Raw genomic sequence first — 23704 nt, forward strand, 5'->3', positions numbered from 1 at the left:
TTTTGATTAGTGCGGCCAATCAATTTACAATGGTGCAGTTGGACCCAAGCTGAGCGCCCAGCGACTGTGACCGCCGTAGGGGTGGGAAGTAAAACCTGGAAGGGGCCATCCCAATGAGGTTGGAGATCTTTGCCAGTCCAGTTCTTGACGAGCACCAACGAACCAGGCTCTACCCGTGACGAGGCTGAAAGGGAGGGGACATTGCTGTAGGCCGCACGCTCCTGGGAGTGAAAGGCATGCGTAACACTCGTTAGAGCAAGAACACAACCAATCATTGCTTCGGTCATGTGGTGGAAGTGGACTGTGAAGGGAGCAGAATCGTTCCAAGGAGTACAGAGGGGGTGACCAGAGAGACACTCAGCTGGAGACAGTTGTGTCTTGATCGCAGGTATGGATCGCATCTGGAATAAGGCCATAGGGATTAGCATAACCAGGAGAGGCCAGACTCTGCCATTAATTTGGCAAGCTTAGTCTTGAGTTTGGTTAAAACATTCAACAATGCCGGCCGCCTGAGGATGATAAGCACCATGCAGTTGCCGACAAATACAAAGCTGGGAACAGAGTTCTCCGTTAATATTACCTACAAAGTGTGGTCCATTGTCCGAGCTAATGCACGCAGGTATACAGAAGCAGGGAATTATTTCCTTAAACAAAATCTTCACCACAGTCTCAGCAGTAGCGTTAGGAGGAGGGTAGGCTTCAATCCACTTTGAAAAGACATCAGCAATAAGCAAAACATATTTATAGCAACTCAACTCATTTCTCCAACTCAATGAACTCCAGTTGAAGTGTCTCCAAGGGACCCTCCAGCAAGGGAGTTCTCGTAGTTAGAATGGAGTGAGAACAGAGGGGGGTGGGAAGAGTGGGATGGTAATTTCAATTTTGTGGAACAACAAAAGAATATTCCACAGAAAGTAGAATTACTTGTTCTCAATTTCTACCCTGCACTGATACTAATGACTTTTGTAATCTCTATTTTTGCAGAGTATTTGAAGATCTGAAGACTGAAGTTTCAAAATCAACAGATGAAGGACTTATGCCCGAAACATTGACTCTCCTGCTCCTCGGATGCTGCCTGACTCTCCTGTGCTTTTGCAGCGCCACATTTTTTGACTGACTCTCCAGCGTCTGCAGTCCTCACTTTGATGTCAATGTCTGACAGTCATTCAATCCATCGGGACAGCAACTATGTTTGACTGTGATTTCTGTGAGAGGGATCAACGCTTTTTGGTTCCTGTTTGAGGATGTTTTCAGCATCAGTGGGACTGGCCGAGAGACCCCACTGTTGCAGCGCACTGTGTGTGGAGCCTGAAACAGTTATACGGCCTGGGAAGGGGATTTCACGGCAGGGAGGGGCTCCCGACGCGTTTGTGTGCAGCTGAAGCTGTGGCCATGGAGAAACCCGAGGAATCCCACCCCGTGGAGAAATTGTGGAAGTGTGGCGACTGTGGGAAAGGCTTCCGTTTCCCGTCTGTCTTGGAGTCTCATCGGCACTGTCACACCGGGGAGAGGCCATTCCCCTGCACCGACTGCAGGAAGGCCTTCAGACATTCCTCCCACCTGCTGAGGCACCAGCGGGTCCACACGGGCGAGAGACCCTTCAGCTGCCGCGAGTGCGGGAAAGCCTTCAGTAATTCTTCCACCCTGCTGACCCACCAGCGGGTCCACACGGGCGAGAGACCCTTCAGCTGCCGCGAGTGCGGGAAGGCCTTCAGCACTTCTTCCACCCTGCTGAGGCACCAGCGTGTCCACACCGGGGAGAGGCCCTTCAGCTGCCGCGAGTGTGGGAAGGCCTTCAGCAATTCCTCCTCCCTGCTGACCCACCAGCAGGTCCACACGGGGGAAAGGCCGTTCACCTGCTCTCAGTGCGGGAAGGGCTTCACTTACTCCTCCAACCTGCTGAGGCACCAGCGGATCCACACGGGGGAAAGACCGTTTAGCTGCCCCGAGTGCGGGAAGACCTTCAGCACGTCCTACACCCTGCTGAGGCACCAGCGGATCCACACAGGGGAGAGGCCGTTCACATGATCTCAGTGCGGGCAGGGCTTCAAGTATTCCTCCCACCTGCACAAGCACCAGCGGGTCCACACGGGGCAGAGTCCCTTCAGCTGCCCCGAGTGCAGGAAGGCCTTCAGCAATTCTTGCAAACTGCTGACCCACCAGCATGTCCACACAAGGGAGAGGCCGTTCACCTGATCTCAGTGTGGGAAGGGCTTCACCTACTCCTGCAACCTGCAGAAGCACCCGCGAGTTCACGTGCCATCGCAGGGGGATTGAAGGAGTGACGGCCGAGTGCCATTATCGATTGGACTATCAACCTGGTTCTGGGGACTCCCGGGTTCGAATCCCGCCACGACAGATGGCAGAATTGGTATTCGGTCAGAAATGTGGAGTTCGGAATCTAACGATGAGACCGTTTCAGGGCGGGGGGTGGTACAGGGGAGAAAGCCCCCATCTGATTCACTCTCTCCCATGTTAGAGAATGGAACCGCCATTGTGGGAAAGGATTCACTCAGTCGTTCCAGCTGCATCCTTTACCCGGACTGGCCTACATGTGACCCCAGACCCTCAGCAGTCTGGTTGACTCTACACTGCCCTTCCCCCACTGGCAAATGAGCGGGGAGAAACTTACTAGGAGAGAGGGAATGGGTTGAAATTGCTGAGTGAGGCAATACTTCCTCCGGGTTACGGCTGTGCCAAGGATCTAATTACAACCTGGTGCTGCCCAATAGTAAAGACAGTGGGGTTTGTGTGGGCTTTGATCTTGAGCTGTTTAAAAAGCAGCTACTTTGTCTATGCCTTTTTGCAGGGGGGGTATCTGAAGCTGTAAAAAAAGTCGGGTCACAATAAAGGTTACCTGAACTTACCGCCGGGCTCAGACTCTCAATGAAAGCTTTGAGCTCCAAGAGGTTTTTTGTTTAAAGCTGGTCCTCTCTTTCAGCTTCCTGCACTGAATTTCCAATGTCGTGTATCAGATGGAGCAGTGAATGAGTAGCTAGTGTCATTAGAAATTGTAAATCTTTCAGGTACTGTGTTGTTTCATCAGCATTGTAAAGTTTACTGGCAGCACCAGGAGGTGTGGGCTGTGTTCACTAGAAATGATGTGGAGGTGTCGGTATTAGACTGGGTTGATAAAGTTTAAAAAATCACACAATACCAGGTTATTGTCCAACAGGTTTATTTGGAAGCACTAGTTTTCTGAGTGCTGCTCCTTCATCGGGTAGCTGTGGAGCAGCATCGTAAGACACAGAACGTATATCAAAAGGTCAGTATCATGCAACTGATGGAATATATTGAACAAGCCTAGATTGCTGTCAAGTCTTTCATCTCTTCGAATGGGTGTAGGTTTTGGTTCATTAATGTGTAACTGCCAGAACATCTCTTAAGTCACATTTTTGAGATGACTTAAGGTTTTATAAAAAAGATAACATCTCAGCTCAGACAATGCATTAAAGGTGTGAGATTTGAGTCTGTTAGTATTTCAATCTTGAATCAGACTGGTTCTATTTCCAAAGGAGGAATTCATAAAATATTACATGGATTGATTGCCTGGAAATTGTATGCTTTTTGAGCAAAATTGAATGTATCTGCAAATATAATTCTGCCAATACAAATTCACTCCAAAGAATTGTGGGTGCGTGCATGTGAGTTTGTGCGTGAGAGTGTGTACATGCTTGGGAAAGTGTGAGTGTGATGGAGTATAAGTCTGTGAGAGCATTGGGGGGGGGGAAATGTTTGTGTGTGTCTGAGGGGGAGCATGTGTGTGAGAGGTATTAATACAAGCAAGGGGTTGCATTTTGCTAAAACAAGGAAGGGCAGCACTTGTCCAGATAATGGTAAGGCCCTGGGTCATGTTATAGAACAGACAGACATGGCGGGGGGGGGGGTGTTCAGGTACATAGTTCTTTGGAAGTTGCATCACAGGTAGACAGGGCGGTTAAGAAGGCATTTAGCAGCATCGCATTCATTGTTCACACCATTGAGTATAGGGGTTGGGACATCATGTTGAGGTTGTATAGGGTGTTGGTGAGGCCACTTTCAGAGTACTGAGTACGGTTCTGGTTGCCCTGTAATAGGAAGAATACTATTAGAGAGGGTTTGGTAAAGATTTACCAGAATGTTGCCAGGACTGGAGGGTTTGAGTTATAAGGAGAGACTGGGACTTTATTCATTCGAGTGCAGGAGATTGACAAAATCATGAGGAATGGAGGTAAGGTGAATAGCAAAGGGCTCTTGCTTAGTGTCGGGGAGCTCAAAACTTGGGGGCATATTGCTTGGAGTAGAAAGATTTAAAAGGAACCTGAGGAGCAACATTTTGAAAGAGGGTGGCTTTGTATGTGGAATGAACTTGCTGAGGATGTGGTAGATGCAGGTACAGTTACAACATTGAAACAGCATTTGGATGGGTACATGAATAGTAAGGTTGAGAGGGATTATGGGCCAAATGCAGGCAAGTGGGACTGGTTTAGTTTGGAATCCTGGTCGGCATGGACGAATTGGACCGAAGGGTCTGTTTCTGTGCTGCATATCTTTATTGAAACCAGTAGAATTCTGAAAGGGGCTTGACAGGATAGATGCAGATGTGGGTGGCACGGTGGCACAGTGGTTAGCACTGCTGCCTCGCAGCGCCAGAGACCCGGGTTCAATTCCCGCCTCAGGCGACTGACTGTGTGGAGTTTGCACATTCTCCCCGTGTCTGCGTGGGTTTCCTCCGGGTGCTCCGGTTTCCTCCCACAGTCCAAAGATGTGCAGGTCAGGTGAATTGGCCATGTTAAATTGTCCGTAGTGTTAGGTAAGGGGTAAATGTAGGGGTATGGGTGGGTTGCGCTTCGGCGGGTCGGTGTGGACTTGTTGGGCCGAAGGGCCTGTTTCCACACACTAAAGTAATCTAATCTAATCTAAAAATGCTCCTTTGTGGGGAGGGTCATCGAATTCCGACAATGTGGAAGCAGGTCATTCAGCCCATCTCTTCCTCTCTGGCCCTCCTGAACAGTATCCCACTCATACCCAACCCCTTACTCCGTATTTCCCATGGCCAAGCCACCTTCACCTGTACATCCCTGGTCACTATGGGTAACTTAGCACGGCCAATCCTCCCTAACCTACACCCGAATCTATAAATTACCTTCTCAAGAATGTAATTTAAATGCAGAGCTTTTCTAAGAAAAATGTCAGTCTGACTCAACATTGCGACATAGACAGAATTCACACCTATTGTCTCTACTTATAAATAGGGCAACGTCTCTTCGAAATGTAGATTCATTTAGATATAACTGCGTCACTTTACATATGAAGATATCCCTTTGAATGTTGCACATCCCTTTGAAATTTAATCTCGTCCATTTAAACCTCTTTATTTGCAGAAATACCCGTTAAAATGTCCACGTCCCTTTAAAATGCAGATTGCCCCCTTTAGATATGAAGCCGTTCCGTTAGATGTCGGAATCTCTGTTTAAATTGAGCCGTGAGCTTTCCCAATGTAGACAGGGCTCCTGGAAACGTGGCAGTGTCCCCCCCCCCGAGGCTGCAGAGCGAGACAGGAGAGTTTGTTTTTGTGAATGAGCAGTTGTAGCGCGAGGTGGCTGTTGCTTGGTGACGGTGAGGCTCCCCCGGCCCCGCCCATCCCCCGTGCAGACGTCACGCGGGGGCGAAGGCGGTTGGGAGGAGAAGTCGCTCGAGCGGGGAAGCGGCGGGAGGGCGGCCGTTAGGAAAATGGCGCCGTGCGGCCCGGGGCAGACACCCGTCACTGGGCACCGCCGCCTTCCTGGCGCAGCTGCTGTGTCACGGCCACACCGGCCGGCTGTACAGCAGGCAGGAGCCGGTGAGCATTCTGGAGGCGGATGGGGTTAAGGGCCTGCTTGGGAACTCGTCGGCCGCCTGGGTGGTGGAGTTCTACTGGTCGTGGGGCGGCCCCTGTGTCAACTATGGGGCCACCTGGAAGGTACTGGGCCCGGGAGGTGAAAGGTGAGGCAGGTTGTGGGGGGGAACGGAGGGGAAGGAATGTGGGGCCTGTCCTGTCATAGTGACATTTTACACTCACTTTCCATCTGCTTTTACTGGCGCTTGTGCTGTTTACCCTCACTGTTTGTTTAATCCTTGTGCTGTTTACCCTCACTGTTTGTTTAATCCTTGTGCTGTTTGCCCTCACTGTTTGTTTTAATCCTTGTGCTGTTTGCCCTCACTGTTTGTTTAATCCTTGTGCTGTTTGCTCTTTGCTGTTACTTGTGCAATTGTTGAGGGTAGTGTGTAAATACTAGTGAAGGAGATTATGCACCAGCATGTATATGTTCCTCAGTCATTGAAGGGGCAGGACCTGTTGAGAATGGTTAGTAAAGCATGTTGTGCACTAAGCCTTGTTAACATGGATATAGTTTATTTGGAAAAATAGACTTTATTATTTAAAGTCACAGATGTACAGCACGGAAACAGACCCGTTTGATCCAACCAGGTCAGGTGAATTGGCCATGCTAAATTGCCTGTAGTGTTAGGTAAAGGGGTAAATGTACGGGAATGGGTGGGTTACGCTTCGGCGGGTCGGTGTGGACTTGTTGGGCCGAAGGGCCTGTTTCCACACTGTAAGTAATCTAATCTAATCGAAACCTGTCCGATCCAACCTGTCCATGCCAACCAGATATCCTAAATTGATCTAGTCCCATTTGCCAACACTTGGCTCATATCCCACTAATCCCTCCCTATTCATATCCCCATCCAGATGTGTTTTAAGTGCTGTAATTATACCGGCTTCCACTACTTCTTCTGGCAGTTCATTCCATACGTGCACCACCCTCTGCACGGAAACGATGCCCCTGAGGTACCTTTGTGGTCTCACCCTAAACCTATGCCCTCTAGTTGTGAATCTCACCCCAACACTGAGGAAAAGACATAAAAACATTGAGCAGCCAGACAAATGCAAAAGCAATCAAATATTGAGCCACATGGGAAAAAAAAATTATGGCTCTACCCTTTTTGTTCTCCCATAGGAATTTGGACACTTAACATCTGTCAATGACACCATTGCTACAGTGCATATTGTGTACACTCCTCAGTGTCAACAAGCAGGGCACACGTTTGCCGGTGTCACCAAAACATTGGGCATGTTCCTCGCTGTTGGCAGAAAAGGGGCGAGACCTACGTTTGATGGAGAAATAAGGAGCACTGGAGGACCGGAGGGAGAATTGTCCTCCTGCCATTCGGAACTCCCCTATTGGTGAATGTGGAAGTTGGACCATGAGGTTCTGAAGCTCCTGCTCATCCTCTTTCTGAATGAAGATTGAGCTTCACCTCAGACTGCAACTTCTCTCCTCTGTCCAACATCTGAGAGTACGGCACTCTCTTTTCTCACCCCCATTTCCATTTATGTTTCATTTTGAGGTTCAGTTGTTGACTTGGAGCAACTGAAAGGAATGGGAGTGAATCCAGCGAGGGGACAGGCTCTGGGAAAGTTAGTCCAGGCCTTTGTTCTCAAATGGCAAAATAGACAGGCAAGAGACTGAAAGAACGCAGCAAGCCAGGCAGTATCAGGAGATGGAGAAGTCGAGGTATCTGGTGTAACCCTTGTTCAGGACTGGGGGTGGGTATAGGGAGAGCTGTGGAACAAGGGTGTGCTGGGGGCAGGGTATTGAAGTGGGGATAGGTGGAGACAGGTAGAGGGTACAATAGACAATAGGTGCAGGAGTAGGCTATTCTGCCCTTTGAGCCAGCACCACCATTCATTGTGATAATGGCTGATCATCCTCAATCAATATCCTGTTCCTGCCTTATCCCCATAACCTGGTACGACCTGGTTGGAGAATCGGAGGAAGGAATCTAGTTGGCAGGGAAGAATGGAAGGGGCTGGGAAGTGACTTGGGGGATGGGATGGGAGATTATTTGAAATTGGAGAACTCAGTGTTGAATCCTCCGGGCTGTTGACTGCTCAGACAGAAGATGAGGTTTTGTTCCTCCAATTTGTGGTTTGGTTTGTTGTGGAAGGGGAGTGGGAAGGGGCATTAAAATGGGTGGAGATTGGGAAGTCCGCTCAGCCTCTACGGACCCGGCTGTGATGCTCAGCAAACCGTTCCCCAAGTTTACGCTCGGTCTCCCCGATGTAGAGAAGACCACAATTGGCAAAGCACAGCAGGTCAAGCAGCATCCGAGAAGTAGGACGTCGACGTTTTGGGCACAAGCCCTTCATCAAGAATGATGCATGGATGTTCAGAGGGGCGTCAGTATCCTTCTGTGCCAGTTGTCAGACAGGTGCAGCAGGCAAGGAGCAAGGCAAGTGGTGTATTAGCAAGAGGAATTAAGTTCAGAAGTGGGGATGTCTTCCTGCAGTTAGGGGGTCATTGAATATATTCAAGGCTGAGTTCATCTGATTTTTATGTGAATGTTTATGGGGAAGGCAAGAAAATGGTTTTAAGACTAGTATCGGACCGAGTTACAGAGCCATACAGCACAGAAACAGACCCTTCAGTCCAACTAGTCCATGCTGACTATGTTCTCAAACTAAACCAGTCCCACCTGCCAGTGTTTTGGCCCATATCCCTCCAAACCTTTCCTATTCATGAACTTATCCAAATGTCTTTTAATCGTCGTTACTGTACCTGCATCCACCACTTCCTTGAGACATTTAGTCCGCATGTGAACCACTCTGTATAAAACAAATTGTGCCCTTCAAGTCTTTTTAAAATCTCTTTCTCCTGTCACCATCAAAATTTGCTCCCTAATCTTGAAACCCCAACCCTAGGGGAAGGACACCCGTCGTTCACCTCATCTCTCCCCTCATGATTTTATAAACCTTGATAAGGTCACATCTCCTCCTCCTATGCGCCAGTGAAAAAGTCCCAGCCCATCCACCTAGATGCAGGTAGATCCATATCCAGTCATGATCGGTTCAATGCTGGTCCCAATTCTCTCGGTGTCCAGGACAGCAAGAGACCACAAGACATAGGAGCAGAAATTAGGCCATCAGGTCTGCTCATTCCATTCAATCGTGGCTGATAAGTTTCTCAGTTACATTCTTCTGCTATAAGCAAAGTGAAAATGGAGGGAGAGTGTGTGGGATGGAGATTTTCAGCTTCCAGGGAATAAAAGAGGAAAGAGTTCACTATAAATTGGAATTTATGGGATCGGCTGATGAACCGAGGAGTGTCAGTTGGAGTTTAATTTAGAGAAATCAGAGATTTGCATTTTGGTCAAGCGATCCAGGCAGGACTGACACAGTTAAGGGGAGTGTTGCTGAATAAAGAGACCTTGGAGTGCTGGAGTCTCAGGTGGACAAAGTAGTGAAGGTGGCGTTTGGTTTGCTTTCCTTCATTGCTCATAGCATTGAGTATAGGAGTTGTGAGATCATGTTATACACACTTCCCACTCGAACGTGTTATCTAACTGCTTAACTGTTTTTAGTGAATATAATCCACACCTCCCGCCGCTGCCATAACGTGGTTTGTTTGGAAGCCCTAGCTTTCGGAGTGATTAGATTTATTTTAGATTTTATTACTTAGTGTGGAAACAGGCCCTTCAGCCCAAACCGACCCTTCGAAGAGCAACCCATCCAGACCCATTCCCCAACATTTATCCCTTCACCTAACACTACAGGCAAATTAGCGTGGCCACGTCACCTAACCTGCACATCTTTGGACTGTGGGAGGAAACCCACGCATACACTGGGAGAATGTGCAAACTCCACACTGACAGTTGCCCGAGGTGGGAATTGAACTTGGATCTCTGAAGTGCTGCTGCTGCTGCTTCAGGTGGTTGTGGGGAATAAGATCATGATTAGACTATTTATAGCCAACAGAGTCCAGTTCATGGACATTAAACAATTTAGATTAAATCTTCCATCTTTTAGAATGGGGTTATGTTCTTTGGTATGTTAATCCCAGAACCTGTTTTCAGTAACTTTCTCAAGAATGTAATTTAAATGCAGAGCTTTTCTATCAAAAATGTCAGGCTGACTCTACATTGGGACCCAGACAGAATTCACACCTACTGGTGGGTAGGCTGGGACTTTTTTCACTGGAGCACAGGAGGTTGAAAGGTGAAGGTATCGGGTGCCTCATTAGCAAGTTTGCAGATGGCACTCAGATTGATGGAATATCAGATAGTGAAGGGGGCTGTCAGACGATACAGCAGAATGTAGATTGGAGAGTTGGGAAGAGAAATGGCAGATGGAGTTCAATCCAGACAAATGCGAGGTGATGCATTTTGGAAGATGCAATTCAAGAGCGAGCTATACAGTAAATGGAAAGGACCGAGGGGAAATTGATGTGCAGAGAGATCTGGGTGTTCAGGTCTATTGTTCTCTGAAGGTGGCAACGCATGTCAGTAGAGTGGTCAAGGCGGCATACAACACGCGTTCCATCATCGGACGGATTGAGTAAAAGAGCTGGCAGGTCATGTTAAAGTAATATAAGATTTTGGTTTGGCGCATTTGGAATACTGCGTACAATTCCGGTCGCCAGATTTCCAAAAGGATGTGGATACTTTTGGAGAGAGTGCAGAGGAGGTTCACCAGGATGTTGCCTGTTATGGAGAGCGCGAGCTATAAGGAGAGATTGAGTAGATTAGGATTATTTTCATTGGAAATGAGGAGGTTGGGGGGGGTTGTGTCCTGATTGAGGCCTAAAAACCATGAGGGGTGTAAACAGGGGTGGATAGTAAGAATTATTTTCCCCAGAGGGGAAGACTTAATTACTCAGGGTCACAAGTTCAAAGTGAGGGGGGAAAGGTTTGAGGGAGATATACATGGAAAGTTCTTTACACAGAGGGTGGTGGGCGCCTCGAATGCATCGCCAGTCGAGGCAGGAGGGGTGGGATCGATAGCGTCATTTAAGATGTATCTAGACAGAGACATGAATGGGCAAGGAGCAGAGGGATACAGATCCTTAGAAAATAGGTGGCAGGTTTAGATAGAGTATCTCGATCAGCATAGCCTTGGAGGGCTGAAGGGCCTGTTCCTGTGCTGTAAGGTTCGTTGCTCTCTTCATAGAGGTTTACAAAACCATGAGGGGCGTAGATAAGGTGATTGGCATGTGTCGTTTCAAGATAAGGCTGCAAATTAAGGGGAGAGGAGAAAGATTTAAAAAACACATGAGGAGCACCTTTTTTTTTTAAACAGTGGTTTGTGTGGAATGCATGTCCAGAGAAAATGGTGGATGCAGGTTGAGTAACAACGTTTAAAAGACATTTGGATAAGTACATGAATAGGAAAGGTTCAGAGGTATATGGGACAAACACAGGCAGGTGGGACTAGTTTAGTTTGTGAATATAGTCAGCATGGACTAGTTGGGCTAAAGGGTCTGTTCTGTGCTGTATGACTCGAACTGTTCTGTACTGGTCTTAAAACCATTTTACTTGCCTTTCCCCCATAAACATCCACTTCATGGTTGTTCCAAAATCAGATGAACTCAGCCTTGAATATATTCAATGACCCCCTAACTGCAGGAAGACATCCCTACTTCTGAAATCAATTCCTCTTGCTAATATACCTCTTGCCTTGCTGATTGCTTGCTGCATCCGTCTGACAACTGGCAGTGACTGGTGTGGAAGGACGCTGAGGCCACTTTTTACATCCACACATCATTCCTGAGGAAGGGCTCGTGCCTGAAACATCGATTCTCCTGCTCCTCGGATGCTGTCTGACCTCCTGTGCTTTTCCAGTGCCACACTTTTCGACTCTCATCTGCAGTCCTCACTTTCTCCACATCCCGATATGTCACCATTTAAACAACATACCTCTTTTTGGCAGTTATTTTTGCATAACCGAGGTTATAACTTCACACTGTGGGACTGCATTTGCTGTGCGTTTGCCAATTGAGACACAGACCTGGACCAACGTTTCCCGACTGTCCCCTCCCTGGATTCACTCGCTTTCTTTTCAGTTGCTGCAAGTCAACAATTTAACCCCAGAATGAAAAAATGAAATGGTAAAGACAGTGCCGTACTCTCAGATGGCGGATAGAGGAAGGAAGTTGCAGTCTGAGGTGAAGCTCGTTCTTCATTTGGAGAGAAGCAGCAGCTTCAGAACCTGATGGTCCATCTTCCGCATTCAGACAATTGGGGAGTTCCAGGAGGACCAGGCTCCTTGTCTGGCTTCTCATTGGTCCATCTGAAGAAGGGTTTGCACTGTTTCTGCAGACAGAGCATGCGCGGCTTTTGCTGAACCAGCATAGAGTCAGAAGTGTACAGCATAGAAACAGACCCTTCGGTCCAACCCGTCCATGCCGACCAGATATCTCAACCCAATCTAGTCCCGCCCCTCAACACCTGGCCCACATCCCTCCAAACCTTTCCTATTCATATACCCATTCAAATGCCTCTTAAATGTTGCATTCGTATCAGCCTCCACCACTTCCTCTGGCAGCTCATTGCATACACGTACCACCCTCTGTGTGAAAAAATTGCCCCGTAGGTCTCTTTTATATCTTTCCCCTCTCACCCTAAACCTGTGCCCTCTAGTTCTGGACTCCCCAACCCAAGGGAAAAAACGTTGTCTATTTATCTTGTCCATGCCCCTCATAATTTTGTAAACCTTTATAAGGTCACCCCTCAGCCTCTGACACTCCAGGGAAAATAGCCCCAGCCTGTTCAGCCTCTCCCTCTAACTGTACCTCTTATGCTCGCATCCAAATCATTTATGTAAATGACAAAAAGTAGAGGACTGAGCACCGATCCTTGTGGCACTCCACTAGTCGCAGACCTCCAGTCTGAAAAACAACCTTCCACCACCACCCTCTGTCTTCTACCTTTGAGCCAGTTCTGTATCCAAATGGCTAGTTCTCTCTGTATTCCTTGAGATCTCACCTTGCTAATCAGTTTCCAATGGGGAACCTTGTCAAACGCCTTACTGAAGTCCATATAGATCACATTACTGCTCTGCCTTCCTCAATCCTCTTTGTTGCTTCCTCAAAAAACTCAATCAAGTTTGTGAGACATGATTTCCCACACAAAAAGCCATGTTGACTATCCCTAATCAGTCCTTGCCTTTTCAAATACATGTACATCCTGTCCCTCAGGATTCCCTCCAACAATGTGCCCACCACTGACGTCAGGCTCACTGGTCTAAAGTTCCCTGGCTTGTCCTTACCAACCTTCTTAAACAGTGGCACCACATTAGCCAACCTCCAGTCTTCTGGCACCTCACCTGACATGCGCAGTATGCTCTATGGAGATGCTGTTCCTGATGGATTTAAAGTGTCCAAATGCCACAATTTCTACCCCCCCCCCAGTCACTTGACATAACCGTGCAGGGTCCTCGCTATTTTTGATGCTCATGTTACCTGGAACCCTCATGATTATATCAATCTCAATGAGGTCACCCCTCAACCCCCTGTGCTCCAGTGAAGAGTCTCAGCCTCTCCTTATAACTCAAACCCTCCAGTCCTGGCAACATCCTGGTAAATCTTTACTGAACCCTCTGTAATAGTATTCTTCCTATTTCAGGGCCACCAGAAGTGTTCTCAGTACTCTACAAGTGGCTTCACCAACATACTGTACAACTTCTAAATGATGTCCCAACTCCTTTATTCAATGGTGTGAACAAATAAGGTAAGTGGGCTGAATGCCTTGTGAAGCACCCTTCCAACCAGTGATGCAACTTTCAATGAAGTATGTACCTGAACACCTCCCCCCCCCCCCCCCCCCCTTCCCCCCAATATCCCTCTGTACAAGTCCTGCCCTTATTTTAGGAAAATGCAACCCCTCACTTTTATCTATACCTCTCTCATATGTACGCTCTCTCTCAGATGTACACACACCCTCTCACAGGCTTCTCCTCCGTCACACTCCCTTTACAAAGCATGTGCACACACACGCGTGCACACACATATAACAATGGGGTGCATTTGCAGAATAATATTTACAGATATATTCCATTTTTCACAAAAAGCGCACAACATGCAGGTAGTCAGTCCATTTAATATTTTATAAATTCCTAGTTTGGAAATAGAACCAGTCTGATTTAAGATTGGGATACTGACACACCTTTCATGCATTGTCTGGGCTGAGCTGTCACCTGTTTCTAAAAAAAACCTTAAGTGATCTTGAGAATACGACTTAATAATAGTTCTGCGATGTACACATTAATGAAATAAAATCTGCAACCCATTCTAAAAGATGAAAGACTTAACAGCAATCTACATTTGTCAATATATCATATCAGTTGCATGACACGATCTTTTGCTCTTAACTCTGTATCTTATGATCCTGCTCCACAGCTACCCGATGAAGGAGCAGCACTCTGAAAGCTAGTGCTTCCAAATAAACCTGTTGGACTATAACCCGGTGTTGTGATTTTTAAACCTTGTCCCACCTAGTCCAACAGCAGCACCTCCACCTCCTTTCTAATGAACACAACCCATACTTCCCAGTGCTGCCAGTAAACTGCCGATGAAACGATGCAGTGCCTGCACTCCCGAAAAATTTAAACTTCTAACGAAACCAGCTACTCAGTCACTGCTCCATCTGATATAGAACATTGGAAACTTAGTACAGGAGGCTGCAAGAAATGAGCCTCCTGTACTAAAACAAAAACCGCTTGGAGCTCTAAGCTTTCAATGAGAGTCTGAGTCCGGCAGAACGTTCAGGTAACCTTTATTGTGTCCCAACATTGTTACAGCTTCAGATGCCCCCCAGCAAAAAGGCAGAGAAAGAGTAGCTGTTTGTTAGACAGCTCAACAACAGGGGGAGGAGCAAGGGGCAGAGCAAGGCCAACAGCAGGCCCCCGCACGACACCTGCGTTACCTTGCACAGTTTACAAAAATCCCTTCCCCTTCAGCCACTCGGCCCAAAGACTACACACCGATCCTCCGAAGGGTAACCCACCCACACAATTCCCCTACCCCTATTGCTCAACATTTACCCCTGACTAATGCACCTAACCTGCACATCCCTGTGCACGATATCCCAACCTAATCTCGTCCTACCTGCCAGCATGGGGCCCATATCCCTCCAGTTGCCTTTTAAGTGTTGTAATTGTACCAGCCTCCACCACTTCCTCTGGCAGCTTATTCCATACACGTACCACCTTCTAAATTAAAAGGTTGCCTCTTGGGTCTCTTTCATATCTTTCCCCTCTCACTGTAAACCTATGCCCTCTAGTTCTGGACTCTTCCACCCCAGGGAAAAGACTTTGTCTTATCTATCCTATCCATGATCCTCATGATTTCATAAACCTCTATAAGGTCAGCCCCCAGCCTCTGACGCTCCAGGGAAAACAGCCCCAGCCTGTTCTGTCTCTCCCTATAGCTCAAATCTTCCAGTCTTGGCAACATCCTTGTAAATCTTTTCTGAACCCTTAAGTTTCACAACATCTTTCTGATAGGAAGGAAATCAGAATTGCACACAATATTCCAACTGTACAGCAGTAACATGACCTCCCAACTCCTGTACTCCATATTCTGACCAAATAAAGGAAAGCATGCAAAACACCATCTTCACTATCCTATCAACATGCGACTCCACTTTCAAGGAGCTATGAACTTGCACTCCAAGGTCTCTTTGTTCAGCAACACCCCCGAGGACCTTTCCATTAAGTGTATAAGTCCTGCTAAGATTTGCTTTCCCAAAATGCAGCACCTCACATTTATCTAAATTAAATTCCATTTGCCACTTCTCAGCCCATTGGCCCATCTGATCAAGATCCCATTGTAATCTGAGGTAACCTCCTTCGTTGTCCACTACACCTCCAATTTTGGTGTCATCAGCAAACTTACTTACTATACCACTTATGCTCACATCCAAAAGGTAGTGGGCCCATTATCTATTTTCAAAGTGGAATTGACAATATATTACATGTATTGACTGCCTGCAGATTGTGCAGTCTTTCAGCAAAGTAGAATGTTTAGGGTGCAGGTTTGCTCGCTGAGCTGTAGGTTTGATATCCAGACATTTCATTACCTGGCTAGGTAATATCATCAGTGGTGACTTCCAAGTGAAGCGAAGCTGTTGTCTCCTACTTTCTATTTATATGTTTGTCCTGGATGGGGTTCCTAGGATTTGTGGTGATATCAAAGTTATGAAGAGAGATACATATTTTGTTTAACCAAATACAATGGCAGTGCAGAGGATTTCAGAAAAGTGCAATAAATATTTACTTTTTACCACTTATTCAACTAATTTAAGAATTTCAAATTGAATCTGAGCTAACTTGAGAGCAAATAGCAACATTCGTTTGTTAATAGACTCGCCATAAATTATGAAAGATCACTTTTATCTAAGTCACAATGTTTAATCCCAAATGGAGCAATTAAGTGCAAAGTTACTTTCAACCATTTAATAAAATACTGCAAATTTTATTTCATATGAAAATACATTCATTTTATAATTTGGATAAGATCTTCACAAAGGAAATATACTAAACAAAATAGCTTTCCTGGGTATCAATATTGACAACAGTTATGCAGCTATTATTTGGCAATTGACATAATTGAAATAATTTCAGAATAAATGAGCTGCTTTATTATTATACATTGAGATATTGCATATCTTGGCTCTCACCCAAGTATTCTCCGAAGAAAAAAATGCATCTGGATGGGGACATGAATAGGAAGAATTCAGAGGGATATGGGCCAAATGCTGGCAAATGGGTCACTAGATTAATTTAGGATATCTGGTTGGCCTGGACTGAAGGGTTTGTTTCTGTGTGCTCATTACAGACGCCCCTCTTCTGGGATCCCCATACCAGCTGTTATTTTCATGAAATAATCTGACAATTGTTGACTTCCATCAACCTATTCCATCCAGAGAAATTTCCTCTCTCTGCAAAGTGTGGTTCACGTTGGCAAATTCAATCCTCCTCCGGTCCTCAGGAACACAATCTATAATGCGCAACGTTCTCAATACCTGTTTAACGTTCAGTGGGGAAACTATTTTCAGTCCAACAGGTAAACCGAATTCCTCCGAAATGTTTTTGGCAAATGCACTGCTCCCACGAGAGCTCATGAGCCCACAGTTCAAAGCTTTCAACAGCTTTTTTTTTCAATTCCCCACCTTCCCAGGATGCAGAATTTCTCCCACCAGAAATTGTTTGCCCTGAAAAAAATCCAGCAGGAACATGATTATGGAGCCATCAGTAAAAATGCTTCATTTGGCTCAACCAAGGTTGGAAATGGAAGAACATCTCTGTTCAAAGTTACTGTTCCTTTGCCCTTTCAAAATTCCTTGAATTTAAGGTGTTCCATTGTAGCATTTAATTATAATCCATTAAAAGCAGTATCCAGTCTCATCTGAGTGAGGTACCGACTCAACAAGCGAAATAACCTTTCTGTCTGCTCTTTAGATGTGACAACCTCTCCCTCTCTGTTAATGCAACAGGATTACCAGAGCTGGAAGTACCACTCTCGGAATATAATTGCTGATTGACAGTTTACTTGAACTGCTTAACATAAGGATTTAAAAGCTGCTAGCCCGATCTCGCACAAAGCACAAAAACAAACTGTTCACCCCTGCCTGCACAGAGGAGAAATTTCACTTGGAATAGATCACAAAATAAGAACTCTTACCAGTCCCACAACTCATGTGTTTCCCATGGACAAAATTAAACATCACACAACACGTTATAATCCAGCAGGTTTGTTTGGAAGCACTAGCTTTCGGAGCGCCGCTCCTTCATCAGGTAGTTGTGGAGAATGAGATCATGATCACAATTTATATCCAAAGGAGTCTAGGGTCATGGAAATGTGACACATCAAACAATTTTAGATTAAATCCTTTATCTTTTAGAATAGGTTTCTGCTCTTTGGTTTGTTAATCCCAGAACTTCTTTTTTGTTACCTTCTCAAGAATGTCATTCAAATGCAGAGCTTTTCTAACAATAAGTGTGAATTCTGTCTGCGCCCGAATGTTGTGTTTGACTAACATTTTTCTTAGAGAAAAGCTCTACATTTAAATTACATTTTTGAGAAGGTAATTTACAGATTAGGGTGTAGAGGTTAGGGTGGATAGGCTGTGCTAAATTACCCATAGTGACCAGGGATGTGAAACTTAGGGTGGATTGGCCATGGGAAATACGGAGTAAAGGGGTGGGTATGTGTGGGATGCTGTTCAGAGGGCCAGTGTGGAATAGATGGGCTGAATGGCCTGTTTCCACATTGTTGGGATTCTATGACTCCCACCAAAAGGAGCATTTTATCTGCATCTATCCTGTCAAGCCCCTTTCAGAATTCTACTGGTTTCAATAAGATCACTTCTGGTTCAGAAGGGCATAGAAATAGACCCTTTGGTTCAACTCATCCATGGCGACCAGGGTTCCCAAACTAAACTAGCCTCACTTGCCTGCGATTGGCCCAAATCCCTCTAAACCTTTCTATTCATGTACCCATCCAAATGTCGTTTAGACTTTGTAAACGTACCTGCATTGACCACATCCTCAGCAAGTTCATTCCACGTGTAAACCGCCCTCTGTCAAAACGTTGCCCCTCGGGTTCCTTTTAAATCTCTCTCCTCTCACTTTCAAGAAATATGCCCCCTATCTTGAGCTCCCCAATGCTAAGGAAGAGCCATTTGCTATTCACCTTACCTCCACTCCTCATGATTTTATCAATCTCAATAATGTCACCTCCCCAACCTCCTGTGCTCCAGTGAAAAAAGTCCCAGCCTCGCATTATAACTCAAACCCTCCAGTCCTGGCAACATCCTGGTAAATCTTTACCGAACCCTCTCTCATACACACGTGCTCTCTCAGACACGCACACATACACCCCTAACACACTCACAGGCATATACTCCATCACACTCTTATGTGCACTCATGCATAAACTCACATATCACTTTTTGGGCAAATTTGTATTGGCAGAATTATGTTTGCAGATACATTCAATTTTGCTCAAAAAGAGCACAGTCTGCAGGCAGTCAATCCATGTAATATTTTATTCATTCCTACTTTGGAAATAGAACCAGTCTGATTCAAAATTGGGACATTGACAGACTCGAACCTCACACCTTTATCGGGGCTGACTGGGCTGAGTTGTCACTTTTTTTAAAAAAAAACTTAAGTCATCTTGAGAATGTGAATCAAAAGATGTTCTGGGATTTACATATTAATGAACTGAAACCTGCAACGCATTGTAAAAGGTGAAAGACTTAACAGCAATCTTGGTTTGTTCAATATATCCTATCAGTTGCATGACACTGATCTTTTGCTATAAAATCTGTGTCTTATGATCCTGCTCCACAGCCACCTGATGAAGCAGCAGTGCTCCAAAAGCTCACACTTCCAAATAAACCTGTTGGACTATAACCTGGTGTGTGATTTTTAACTTCATCCAGGCGAGTCCACCACTGGCTCCTCCACATCATTTCTAGTGAGCACAGCCCACACCTCCCAATGCTGCCAGTAAACTTTACAACGCCGATGAAATGACACACTATGCACTCCTGAAAAATTCACAATTTCTAACGAAACTGGCTGCTCATTCACTGATCCATCTGATACGCCACATTGGAAGCTTAGTGCAGGAAGCTGAAAGAAATGAGCAGCTTTAAAACAAAAACCTTGGAGCTCAAAGCTTTCAATGAGAGTCTGAGCCGGGGGTAATTTCAGGTAACTTTTATTGAAATCCAACTTTGTTACAGCTTCAAACCCCCTCAGCAAAAAGACAGAGAAAAAGTAGCTGCTTTTTAAACAGTTCAAGATCAAAACGCACACGCTACCTACACCCCCCCCACCCACCTCACTTCTTTACTATTGGTCATCACCAAGTTGTCCCTTTGTAATCGGATCCTTGGTACAGCCTTAACTGGAGGAAGTGTTGCCTCACTCGGCAATTTCAACCCATACCCTGTATCGCACCTTCTGTTGCAGTGGGATTCAAACCCGGGGCCGCTGGAACTGGGTTGGTAGTCCAGTCGATACTGGCATTCAGCCATCGTGCCTTCAATCCCCCTGCAATGGTACATGAACTCCCTGGTGCCTCTGGAGGTTTGTAGAGCTGGTGAAGCCCTTCCCGCACAGGGGGAAGCTGAAGGGCCTCTCTCCTGTGTGGATCCACTGGAGGGTCAGCAGGTTGGACGTCTGGGTAAATCTCTTCCCGCACCCGGGGCAACTGAGGGGCCTCTCCCCTGTGTGGACCTGTTGGTGCCTCAGCAGGATGGAGGAATCGCTGAAGGCCTTCCTGCACACTCGGGGCAGCTGAAGGGCGTCTCCCCAGTGTGGATCCGCTGGTGGGTTAGCAGGGTGGAGGAAGTGCTGAAGCCCTTCCCGCAGACAGGACAGGGGAACGGGCTCTCCCTAATGTGGCTTCGCTGATGAGTCTCCAGGACAGACGGGACACAGAAGCTTTTCCTGCAATCGCCACACTTCCACTGTTTCTCCACGGGACTGGGTTCCTCGGGTTTCTCCATGGCCGAAGCTTCAGTTACACACAAATGCGTGTGGAGCCCCTCCCCACCGTAAATTCCTCTTCCCAGGCCGTATAACTGTTTCAGGCTCAACACTCAGTGCGCTGCAACAGTAGGGTCTCTCATCCAGTCCCACTGATGCTGAAAACGTACTCAAACAGGAACCAAAACGCTTTGCTCCTTCTCACAGAATCATAGTTGAAAATCATTGCGGTCCCAATGGATTGAGTGACTGTTAGACATTGATGTCAAAGTGAGGACTGCAGACGCTGGAGAGTCAGTGTCGAAAAGTGTGCCGCTGGAAAAGCACAACAGGTCAGGCAGCATCTGAGGAGCAGGAGAGTCAATGTTTCGGGCATAAGCCCTTCATCTGTTGATTTTGAAGCTTCAGTCTTTAGATCTTCAAATACACTGTTAAAAACAGATTACAAAAGTCATCACAATCAATGCAGGGTAGAAATTCAGAACAAGCAATTCTATTTTGTGGAATATTCTTTTCTTTTGGTTTTCCACAAAATTGAAAGCACTCCCACACCGTCTTCCCCCTCTGTTCTCACTCTGCTCTATCTAATTCTCCTGAAGGTGCTGATTCAGGATCTTACAGGGGCAGAAAAAGCAAAAATGTCAAGACTGACATCTCTCTGAATTTTGGATACCTCCACCTGAAAGTTAATATCTTTCACAACACTGGGATCCTGCTGAGAGTGAGCATGTCTGATTTTGGGAAGCAAAAAAAAAGTGTCAATTCAGGGTGAACCTGCAATGCAGCTTCTTGAGGAAGGACCAGACACAAAATGGTTAACGACCCCAGGAAGGTGGGAGTAAAATGAGACATCAAGGCATCAACACCGACACACTTCAGTCAAACTCTTCTGCTCCCAGTCAGGGCAAAACATGCTCTGAAAGTCCAGCCTTCACAACCACACTTCTGCTTCCACTGAAGACAATTAGAGTCACACAGCACGGAAACTGACCCTTTGGCCCAACCTGCCCAGATATCCTAAATTAATCTAGTCACGTTTGCCATCACTTGGCCCCTATATGGGCCGGGTGCTGGCAGCTGGGACTAAATTGGGTTGGCTATCTTGTCAGCAAGGACGGAGTGGACCGAAGGGTCTGTTTCTGTGCTGTACATCTCTATGACTTCAGTCGCATTTGCCATCACTTGGCCCTGACCCAACTGAACCCTTCATATTCATATGCCCATCCAAGAACCTTTTAACTTGTCATCGTACCAGCACCCACCACTTCCTCTGGCAGCTCACGCCATCGCTCAAGCGACTCCATGTTGAAAGCGTCTGATCTGGTGCACCAAATGACACCAGGATAATCTCAGATCATTCCAGATTGCATTGATACTCAGTCAGTGGCTTTCCCAATCAGGATGTTGTACGTGATCAAACAGGTCCATGGGTAGGCGATCCCCCACAGCTTAATTCAAGTATCTCTACGAGAACTCCCTTGCTGGAGGGTCCCTTGGAGACACTTCAACTGGACTTCATTGAGTTGGAGAAATGAGTTGAGTTGCTATAAATGTGTTTTGCTTATTGCTGATGTCTTTTGTAAGTGGATTGAAGTTTACCCTCCTCCTAATGCTACTGCTGAGACTGTGGTGAAGATTTTGTTTAAGGAAATAATTCCCTGCTTCAGTAAACCTGCCTGCATTTGCTCGGACAATGGACCACACTTTGTCGGTAATATTAACGGAGAACTCTGTTCCCAGCTTTGTATTTGTCGGCAACTGCATGGTGCTTATCATCCTCAGGTGGCCGGCGTTGTTGAATGTTTTAACCAGATGCAAGACTAAACTTGCCCTCTCCTGGTTATGCTAATCCCCGTGGCCTTATTCCAGATGCGATCCATGTCTGTGGGCAAGACAGGACTGTCTCCAGCTGAGAGTTTCTCTGGTCACTGCCTCCGTACCCCTTGGAACGATTCGGCTCCCTTCACAGTCCACTTCCATCACATGACCAAAGCAATCATTAGTTATGTTCTTGCTCTAACCAATGTTATGCGTGCCTTTCACTCCCAGGAGCGTGCGGCTTACAGCGATGTTCCCTCCCTTTCAGCCTCGTCACGGGTAGAGCCTGGTTCGTTGGTGCTCGTCAAGAACTGGACTGGCAAAGGTCTCCAACCTCGTTGGGATGGCCCCTTCCAGGTTTTACTTCCCACCCCTACGGCGGTCCCAGTTGCTGGGCGCTCAGCTTGGGTCCAACTGCACTGTTGTAAATTGATTGAACGCACCAATCAAAAGGGGGGAAGAGGAGGAGAGAATCCTGGAATCTCAACAAAAGGAGTGGACCCTGTCCAGTTGGGTTTTGAATCTTGCTGTTGTTCTAATGTTAATCTTATTACAGATACTTGAACTAAGAGGAGGGACATGTGGGGAATCACTTATCTCCTCACCTTTCTGACCACATACAACATCCTGATGGGGAAAGCCACTAACTATGGATGCGACCAGGAATGATCAGAGATTATCCACCACCCATGCTGAGGAGATGTCGTCCAGTGCACCGGACCAGACGCCTTTGACGTGTGCAACGTGATGAAGATTGATTATTGCAATGGACTCTTACATCAGAAAGACCAGATGGTCCATCTGAACAGTAGAAATCAGTGAGAGTTATCATGTCGTTACCATGTTTTTTTGATTTTACCTGCAGACGCAAGCTGAGTGAAGATAAAAATGATCAACCCTGTTATTATGGTAAATATGCCCAGGAACATTATCCCTTTTTGTAGGACGGGCCGACTCGAGAAAAGGGAAGCCTGATAGGGGAAACTCCTCAATCCACAAACAACTTATTTATACAGGCCCACAGAACGCTCTTCACCCCAGAGGCAGTAGTATGTTACTCCTCTCTATCGGGAGATGACTGACTTGCCCCGTCTCCAGTCCCCGATTCCAATCTATTCATCAGACTTCCTGCTGTCGACCCCGTGAAGAGAAATATCACTTTCCAGTACCTCGGGTCTGTGTATACAAACAGCTGGTGTAACACTGGCTGGGGTACAGCAGGCCTTATGCGGCACATGGACCTGGAACAGAACCCTTCGCTTGCGCATTTATAGGCCTTTTCTCTTTTCAGAATCTGATACTGTCACCAAGACCATGTACAATAGAGCTAAGGGAGAGCCCAATGGGAACAGCATTCTGAGGACCATCGTCTCCCATACAGTGCGAGTGCTCGAATCCCTTGACCCATTTTTACAGCGCTCAAGTGACTCCTCTCTGCCACCGTGGGCGGCACGGTGGCACAGCAGTTAGCACTGCTGCCTCACAGCGCCAGAGACCCGGGTTCAATTCCCGCCTCAGGCGACTCACTGTGTGGAGTTTGCACATTCTCCCCGTGTCTGCGTGGGTTTCCTCCAGGTGCTCTGGTTT

The 23704-nt window shown here is 46.6% G+C and overlaps 2 protein-coding genes and 2 long non-coding RNA genes across 4 annotated transcripts in view; 2 read left to right on the forward strand and 2 right to left on the reverse strand.

The window, feature by feature from the left end:
* Nucleotides 1–23704, reverse strand: part of LOC148142801 (uncharacterized) — a 270385-nt gene that overhangs the window by 98710 nt on the left and 147971 nt on the right. The gene's annotated exons all lie outside the window — the stretch shown is intronic.
* Nucleotides 1–23704, reverse strand: part of LOC148142802 (uncharacterized) — a 98717-nt gene that overhangs the window by 64450 nt on the left and 10563 nt on the right. The window lies entirely within an intron of this gene.
* Nucleotides 996–2867, forward strand: LOC148142803 (uncharacterized). Its single transcript, XM_087973860.1, has one exon. The coding sequence runs from the start codon at nt 1393–1395 to the stop codon at nt 2026–2028; it is 636 nt and encodes a 211-aa protein (XP_087829986.1). The 5' UTR covers nt 996–1392; the 3' UTR covers nt 2029–2867.
* On the forward strand, nt 5704–23031 carry LOC148142804 (uncharacterized). Its single transcript, XR_015751031.1, has 3 exons — nt 5704–5964; nt 13423–13527; nt 22386–23031. It is a non-coding gene; the product is annotated as an uncharacterized LOC148142804 (long non-coding RNA).

Source organism: Chiloscyllium plagiosum, unplaced genomic scaffold (assembly GCF_037043375.1).
Source record: "Chiloscyllium plagiosum isolate Xiang-an unplaced genomic scaffold, Cpla_swu_hap1 HiC_scaffold_27, whole genome shotgun sequence".
Classification (NCBI taxonomy): Eukaryota; Metazoa; Chordata; class Chondrichthyes; order Orectolobiformes; family Hemiscylliidae; genus Chiloscyllium; species Chiloscyllium plagiosum.